The 9430-nt window shown below is 40.4% G+C and overlaps 1 protein-coding gene across 1 annotated transcript in view; it reads left to right on the forward strand.

Annotated features, from left to right (window-relative positions):
• The window catches only part of FREM3 (FRAS1 related extracellular matrix 3), a 144366-nt gene that overhangs the window by 107518 nt on the left and 27418 nt on the right, over window positions 1-9430 (forward strand). The window contains exons 6-9 of the mRNA XM_018552972.1: window positions 1-148; window positions 2816-3046; window positions 4448-4573; window positions 5910-6161. Coding sequence (XP_018408474.1) covers window positions 1-148; window positions 2816-3046; window positions 4448-4573; window positions 5910-6161 — 757 coding nt within the window. The remainder of the gene's footprint in view (window positions 149-2815; window positions 3047-4447; window positions 4574-5909; window positions 6162-9430) is intronic.

The following is a 9430-nucleotide window of genomic DNA, read 5'->3' on the forward strand; positions in this document are numbered from 1 at the left end:
GGCGGTAATAAACTTAGAAGTCAGCCATTTCGTCTCAACTGGGCTTGGATTTCCTTGGAGAGAAATCAGTATACTATAGATGAAGATGCCAAGTTCCTTGAAGTTACACTGAAACGCAGAGGATACCTTGGTGAAACCTCTTTTGTCAGTAAGTAATTGCCAACATAGAGCTCAAAGTTGGACAGACACAACAACAGAGCAAAGCAGAGAGCTTAGATGTATTGAATCATTGATCTTAGTACACCCTTTGTGCCTTAGGTTGTACATATAGTTAAAAAAAATAACTATATGTAGGATATATGTTTAATGGAGTACTAGTTGTGTTTCTTGCCAGAGCAAGGGCTAGTCGTTTTGGTCCAAAACGTTTGCAATATTTTATATAATTTACTTCTGTAAATTGTTTCGCTAAACTACTGTGGTGTGCTGCAACCTTTTGATTAATCTTGTTCTATATACCGTATATAGTTATAAAGTTCTACTTTAATACATCCTTAATGTATTTTCTTAAATGAAAGCAGTGTAAATACCTGCATTTAAGCTGGTATTAGAGCCTTGCAGTCCACTGTACAGAGTTTAGACTGGAAGAAGTAGAAACAGCACAAGGAGCTAGGCAGCTGTACTGCAATGATCATGTGCTGACAACAAACATGCTGATAAAAGGAGCCAGCAGAGTGATAACAAGATGATCTCAACAGTCTGCTGATTCTGCTGAGGTAGCAGAGAATTCTGCTGATTCTCCCTTCACTGTCCTGTCACATGCTGGGGAAGAGACAAGACCTGTTAGTGTAACTTCAATGCAGCAGAAAATATCAGGTCTTCTACTCTACAAAGAGAGGGCTATGCTATGTGGCAAAGCTGTATACATTTCAGAACCGAAATTCTTTTGCAGGTAAAACAGCTCCAATATATGTGTTTTATCTGTGTATTTGCTTGAAGTTCAGCTTTAATAGTTTTTGGGGCTCTGAGTTAAAGTGTAGTCTTATGTTTGCTATGGAATATATCAGGAATAGTATGTTTGGTAAAGTGTAACACTTGTATTGGCTAGCTACATTAACATCATAGCTAACACAAGACTCTCGATAACTCAGCCTGGGAAGAGAGCCTTGTGCCTTGAAAGCCTGATATGGTTTAGAACCACAGCTAGACCTTTTGGTCTTAGCCACGAGTGTTATTTGGGCTCACAGTTCTATGTAAAATTAGTCAACTCTGAACATAACTTAGGTGTTTTTATATGCAATTCTGAACCCCGGTAATGCTTGTGGTTAATGCCACTGAGACGGGGGATGTTCTGGATTTTGAAGGGAGGTGGACTGGTGAACATCCATTCACTGATCCTCTCACTTTGTTGTTAACCTGGTAGCACTCTGCTCTGAGCAATTCTGGGTTTGCGGCTGTCAGATCCTTGCTGTCTGTGGCCAGGAAAGGAGCAAAATGAGTATTGTGTGTACTATTTGTTTGGCAGAAGTGAAAGGTAGACGTCAAGGGTCTAATAGACCCCCGATGTCTCCCCTACAATGCTTCCATACAAATCAAGCAGTGACAATACTCAGTTAGTTGATATTCCTGGCCGCCAGCTGTCAGAATTTGACAGCTGCAATCCTGGAATTGCTCAGAGCACGGTACTTCTGGGGTCACAACTCAGACAGAAGAAGTTTGCTAGTCCTCCTCTGCTCAGCCATTCTGAACACTGCTCAGAATCTTGCAGCTAATGGGTAACCCCAAAGAGGTTAAGTCATTTTCAAGCCAAAAATGTGTATGTTAACTTGTTTTTTTAGAAACACTTTTGTTGCACATTTTTCTCGGGGGAAACATAATGCTAAGGAGGTTAAAGATATAGAGGGGAATTTATCAAAACTGGAGCAGACAGAATCTGGAGCAGTTGCCCATGGCAACCTATCAGCATCTCTTCAATTTGCTCAGTTAAGATTTGAAAATGAGAGAGAGAAGCTGATTGGTTACCATGCAAATCTGCTCCAGTTTTGATCAATTCCTCCCATTACTCTTAGTTAGTTTTATTATTAAGGCCAGACGTATTCTTAGTAATTATTGAGTGTTGAGTAATTGATAGATACTGTTGACCACTGTTTGTTTTTTATACCATGTGTCTTGTGAGTAGCTTTTGGGTTTCTGTGCTTGCTTGGACACCACACCCAAACCATGTCAGAATTCATCAGATTATCCCATTTTCACATTAGGAAGAAAAGAATAAACTTTGCCATATGTGTACACCCCAAGAAGAGCTAGAGAGATCCTATATCATATAAAGTGCCCACTTATTTTCCCAAACAATTCACAGTAATCCAATACTAAAGGAAGCTTACATACCTAATGCCAATCTACTGGCCCCTTCTTCCCATACATATAAAAAATGTAAAAAATAAACGCAAAGTATCCCAGTTCTTGCAAACATTTTCACCGTGCAACATTTAGAAGATGGTATCCAGAGAAATTTTTAAAAGCACTGGAGGATTTAATCATCTATAAATGAACCATCAGTTTTGAGTTGCCAAATGTAATGCGATGTGAGCTACCCCACCAAAATTATTAAAATACAGCTGCAAGGGATGCAATGTTATAGAATACTGGTAGCTGTAGTTCAGCACTTATAAATTATCACATGCACAGTACTTCCATGTAAACAGCACACAGTAGGACTACCTGCCTATGTGACTGATTGGATGGACGGTCAGTCATGTTCAACTTGTTACAAACATTATACATCCTAAATGCTGCCCCACAGAGGCCACACAGGGAGGCTTTTATCCTTCTTATTTGTTCTTTAAAAGGATGACCCCTTTTCATTTTCCTCATTAAGGTATCAATACAAAGGATGGTGCAGCAATTAAAGATAAAGACTTTAAAGGAAAAGCACAGAAGCAAGTGCAGTTTAACCCTGGACAAACAACGGCCACATGGAAGGTCAGGATAATAGCCGATGATGAATACGAGGAATCTGAAACCTTCCAGATTATCCTCTCTGAGCCTGTTATGGCAGCACTGGAGTTCCCTCACGAAGCGATTGTGGAGATTGTGGACCCAGGCGATGGTATGTATTACTATCAAATGATATTAAATTAACAACTAATGAGAGTTGTTAACATTATCACTACTGTCAATGGACTCTTTAATAATGATTTATATTTAATAGGAAATATTTTAATTAAAAATTAGTAATTTTAAGTAATATTTTTGTTCACTCACCATAGTGTAGCGACAGTGGAACAACATACATCTGCGTATTGATGCTGATTAGTTCTCTGCAGCTTTATCCCTTGGTGCTGCTTACTTTGAAACGTAATGGAACGCTTATAATTTTATTGCTGAAACGAACCATTTAATAGCTTTCTAATTGCACTTTTATTTAAAAATGTTAACTTACAGAGACCATTTTCTTTTCATTACAATTGCATCAAATTCAAGTATAGATAAGCAAATATTTAATCAGTAAACAAAGGCAGGAAACTCTTCCTGCTCTTAATCTGATCAAACCACCTGCAGCCTTTAGTAATGCTCTAATAGACCTCAGGGGGTATTTGGATGTGCAGGCATGGTCCAACTGCCCTTTGGACAGCAAATCTCTTGATTACTACAGAGTACTCCAGAGTACAGCCCAGAGAGGCAGAGGTAAGTGATACAGGCAGGTGCTTCTGAAGCTACTTATCTGTAAGACCAGGGACAAGGAGGTAAGTGATGCAGACAGATGATGTTGAAGCTTCTCGTCCATCATACCACAGAGAAGGTGGTAAGTGATACAGGCAGATACTGCTAGAGCCATGCATCCTTTATCCCAGAGAGGAGGGGATACGGGATGCAGCCAAATGCTAATGCAGCCATTTGTCTTGAGTTAAAACAATTGTGTTTGGAACAGGCTCCCTAATGAACTCAACTGTTATGAGATGTCATTTGGCACACAACATGTTGCTTCTTAAAAATGACAATCTAATTTGTTTGGCTGATAAAAAGTCAACTTCACTAGTAGAGAAACTGTCCTTTACTGCTTCCCCCACAGTGTAACCTACATAGCAAAACATCATCCTTCAGCCTCACTCCAGAGATATTCACTGTTTGGCACTGCTTGGCACTGCTTGGCACTCAAATGTGAGTGGTGTACATGGGCAATAGGATCAATCTTCTTACAAAAAGGATGTGCAACACTGGCTATTCTGCTACGTGGGTTACCCTGTGACAGGAAGGGGGTCACGGATGAACCTGTAAAAGAGAACTTCTTTAAAAGTTAAGTTGTCCTTTAAGAGTCAGCAGCCTTTGTGTAGAAAATGTATGCCAGCGCTGGCCAGGTATTTGTAGTTCTTGGAAATGTCATTCTCCGTGTTAAAATACATTGATAAAGCTGATCAAAGTAAATTATCTTAAGCAACTGTTCAAACATCCATTCACTGTAATCTATACATTGACTGTACTAATACCAACTTTGGTTTTCTTTCTCTAGAATCTACTGTATACATACCACAAGCTGAGTATAAAGTCGAGGAAGATATTGGAGAATTACTAATACCTGTTAAAAGATCAGGGGACGTTAGTCAAGAATTTATGGTTGTCTGTTCAACTCACCAAGGTAAGTTATAACCAATGTGAAATGGTCTCAGCTTTTGAATACTGTGTCATTGAGCCTTCCTTGACTGAACTGAATTTGATAAAAGCCATAAAACCGCTAAAACAAAGTTTTCCTCAAGATTATATAATTGTTTTCACCCTTCCCACTTTCAAGCCTTTTAAGTGGACTCAATTTACATATTTTTACATAAGAATCTTGATTTTCAGCCACGTGACTGTAGTTTTCCAGTCTCATTGGGCTAGACTGAAAATAACTATCACTTTAAAAAGAAAAATTATGATTCTTGCCCTGGTGTTAGCTTTTTTAATTGAGATTATTGTATGTTCTGCAATGTGCCCCTTGCTGGATGACTACCCATGCCTTTCCCCACTTAGGTACACTATGCACTTGTTCTAGATCCACTGTAACTTTTCTTTAAACTAGAATGCACAGGCTTAAAAGAATGACATCTTAAGCTATTATGGGTATCAAGCTTAAATGACAAAAAAAAACCACTTTGCTTTTTGGATTCGTGAGGAAGTAATGATGTGTTATTGCTTTCTTTTTTAAGTTGGCAGTAAGCAATATAATGTAATGGAGTACTGTTCGTAGTAGCCAAATCTCCCATAAAATGTGTCATAAGTAGTACACATGCAGTAGCGTTACATACACCAAGGATTTCTCTGTCCCCACCAGTTGCCCCTCAGAGGATCAGCATAGCACAGCACACTGTCTGGTGAGAGTCAGTCGAAATTCTGAAATCTATCTCTTGGAGCTCTATAGATAGATTTTCACTTCAAAATATCTGGGATCAAGTTGCTCTGCAAATATTTTCTTCCTACAAATTTCTCCAGGAGATAAAGGATTAGAGTCTTAATGCACATGTAACACATGTGAACATTTCTAATCTCTCTGTTATAAAGCCCAATTGAAGTCTCACACCAATGACTCTCTGTGCAAGTAATAGCACAGGGAATTCCCTGAGCATGGCGGCTGTAGCAGGGACCTGGAAGACGCTGTAATACACTGTAGTAGCTGCAGCTAATGTTCCAGCTGGAAGCTGTATGCTTTTTAAAATCAGTCTTTATGATTACGACAAAATGTCTGAAACATAAGATCTAGGGTTTGGATTTCTGTTTTTGGCAGCTGCTGTTGAGTAGCATTGTAGCAGCCTTTTCATTTCTATTATGGGCTTCTTCACTATTCAGCAATTTCTTTTTTTGTTAAATATGTTTCCAATTCTATCTCTAATAGTCTAAGGACATGTTTTATATATTGTTAGTCTTTTTTATCTAAGTGTTTTCTTCTACAGATTATCTTATAAATGTTGATAGAAATGTTCTGGTCTATCACTTAGGTTCAGCTACAGGTACTGTCCCCACATCGGTTTTGTCATATTCCGATTATATCACTCGCCCAGATGACCACACCAGCATTGTCCGATTTGACAAGGATGAAACGGAAAAATTCTGTCGCATTATCATAATCGATGACTCCCTTTATGAAGAAGATGAGGTGTTCAATGTCACCTTAAGTATGCCAATGGGTGGCCAAGTAGTGTCTGAATTCTCCAGTGCCAAAGTAGTTATTCTGGCAGATAATGATGATGGTAAGTAAACTATTTAAGTTTATTATATAGTTTTATAGTTTATAAACACAAGAGTTTGAGTGGTACCTGGAGGTGTCAGGGCCAATCAAGAGGACAATATGTGATGCAGATGTCCTGGGCACACTACAGAATCCCCTTGGAAAGGTTTGGGCCTGTTCAGCCCGTTTCTTGATGACCCCACAGGTTAAGCAGCTAAGACATTTTTAAACTATTCTGCCTTAATGTAGAATGCTGGTCAAACATTTTATCTAATTTTAGATAGAGAGTGGAATGGCTAAAACCTCTGTCATTATCATTGATTTTATTACTGTGTCCCTGTTAAGAAAATCTACCTTTATGATTTGTATAACCGATGACAACTGTCAAGGGTGAAATTTCCCCTTAATTTGTGGGGATTTACACTCCTGTCACCTGTCAGTAAGAAAAAAATTCCCCAGTGGGTAGAATATGTCACCAGCACCCTGTTCTGCATATGATTGTGATTTGGACTTTGCTAAATTAAAATTTGCACTTCTAAAGAAGGAGGTATGCTGCTCCATTGCAACATGATTGTGTCCAGAATGGTGTTCATGTTCAATGGAGATGCAGTAAAGCTGGCCATACAGTTCTTGAATTAAGTCAGCCAGTTGTCAGCCAAAAAGTGAATGCAGCCAATCAGTTGCACTCACTGCTTGGGTAGTCTAACAGCTATGGTTGCCAGCTACAATACATTCGCCATCAGGGAAGATTCCCCCATCCACACTGTTTAGCGTAGATGGGGGAATTGAGCATTTTTTTATCATTCCGTCCATGGGACTGAATGAGAAAAAATGACTAGTGTATGGTTAGCGTAATATCCTTTAGTGGGACACTGACCAGTGGCGTAACAATCACCATAGCGACCCAGGCGGCCGCTATGGGAACACTGACAGTAATAACAAAACTGACAGGAGTTCCTTTGCCAAGACACATTCAATTTGCCGTGCATGGGGAAACTGACATTGTCGAATTTAAACATACTTAACACAACATTGTACAATATAACTGGAAGCATCATGCATAGGGTCCTTATATTGAAAGACATGTCAACTTTAAATATGCAGGTGGTGATTGGCATCTAATTAGACCTCTCTAAGATTTCTTCATGTAGCTAACTTCTCAAGGAGAACAGGAAATGAGAATACAAGAAGATTTAATAGAATGAAAGAGCTTTTTTTCTCCTTGAGCCTGATTTTGTGTTACTTTGTTAAAATGAGAAATCCACTTAGCAGATCAGGAACTCTTCCAAACAGAGTCAGCTTTCCATAGCCAGTCCTAATGTTATTTCTTATGAGAAATTAGATCACAGAATTACTGCTGTTCTCTGATGTGCATCCCAGGGCTGTGTGTAATTAAACATTTCATTATTTCTTTCGTCAGTGGAACTTTTGTAGCCATCAAGGCTCAGGCTTATTACCATTAATCATCAAAGAAAACACATTGGCAGTACTTTTGCACCTGCCAAGCAAAAACTGAAGTTTTAAAGAAACTGTATATATATATATATAGTATATTTATATATACAGTAGGTCAGGTTTGAAGAATTCCAAATGTATATTATATTCTGAATGTAAAATAATACAAATGGCCCCTTTCTCCTGCACATCCCTTGCTGCCTACATTTTCCTAAATTATGAATATAAAAGAACATTGTAATGTTTTTAAGTTCCATCTGCAGTGGTAGGTTCAAGTGAAGTAATATTATAGTCAAAATCTAAAACTATAGTCACTATACCAGGTGCATTTACTACCCAGGATAACTCCAGCTTAGTATATGTAAATATACTTTATTTTATCTGCTTATAAGGGATCCATTCATTTTAAGTGATTGTATACAATCATTTTGGTCTGAGGTCGTAACACACACCACATTGTGTGAAGGTATTTTAAAATGTATTTACACTTGTGCACTCAGAATTAAGAAAACCCTTCTATTTGTGTGTTATGTGCTCAGTGGTTAACTCTATGAACAATATATAGGGGGGCACAAGAGATACCACAGTCAAAACTGGGGGTCTTTTAGCCAGGGAGCAAGTACAACCCAGGGGCCCGTGGTGCAGCAAATTGGCCCCCCCTCATGCCTTCTCCCTGCCCATGCCTGCCACTTTTGCCTTTCATGTAACGGTGTGAATGGTCGGGTGATGTGAGGACTCACTAATGAGTCCATGAAAGGGGTGACTGGCTGGGGAATGGTGCTCTCGTCCAACTGAGCTCCCTACATGGTTCTGGCCTTACTCCGCTCCATATCCAGTACTTAGGCACTCTCGCCCACTGTAGACCGCCTATACATTTTCTCGTGTGGGGCCAAGTTACCCGAATCAGCTGTTTTCATGACCCCCTTTCTTCATGACATGCACACCTGGAAGTGACGCGGTAGAGAAATTTATGGGTTGAGGAAAATTAAAGGGAAGGATGCCTCATCAGTGCTGTGCGCGTGCATGACTGCTGAAGAGGGACTACAAATCTCAGCACATTATACAGCAATGCAGAATAATACCATCAGCTATAGCGGACTGTAAATCTCAGAAATACATTGTACAGCAATGCAGAATACCAACAGCTATAGAGAACTACAATTCCAAGCAATACATTATACAGCAATGAAGAATACCAACAGCTATAGAGAACTACAAATTCCCAGCAATACATTATACAACAATGCCGAATGGCATCACCTATATAGGACTACAAGTCCCAGCAATACATAATACAGCAATGCAGAATAATATGAAGCTACATAGTCTATGTTGTTCCGGGTTCACCGCCTGATGTCTCTGGGGTCCCAGGAGAGTTGTGCGGGCTCTCAGGAGGCTGTGCAGGCTCTCAGGTGGCCAGTGGGGGCTCTCACGTGGCCAGTGTGAGCTCTTAGGTGGGCTGCGCGGGCTCTCACCAGGGGTCCAGAGAGTTTCATGAGTGCGTGCGGGTGCAGCGGAGGGGCTCCCTAATTAGGCTCTCAGGTGGCCAATGCGGACTATCGTGTGGCCATTGGGGCTCTGTGGTGGTCAGTGCGGGCTCTGTGGTGGTCAGTGCGGGCTCTGTGGTGGTCAGTGCGGGATCTGTGGTGGTCAGTGGGGGTTCCATGATAATTAGTGGGGGCTCTGTGGTGGCTGCCAGGTGGTTAGTGGGGGCTCCACTGTTGCCAGTGGGGGCTCGCTAGTGGTTAGCGGAGGCTCGCTGGTGGTTAGTGGGGGGCTCCCTGGTGGTTAGTGGGGCTCCATTGCTGCCAGTGGGGGCTCCCTGGTGGTTAGTGG

The sequence above is a fragment of the Nanorana parkeri genome, unplaced genomic scaffold (assembly GCF_000935625.1).
Source record: "Nanorana parkeri isolate BGI_ZX_2015 unplaced genomic scaffold, ASM93562v1 scaffold104, whole genome shotgun sequence".
NCBI classification, from domain to species: domain Eukaryota; kingdom Metazoa; phylum Chordata; class Amphibia; order Anura; family Dicroglossidae; genus Nanorana; species Nanorana parkeri.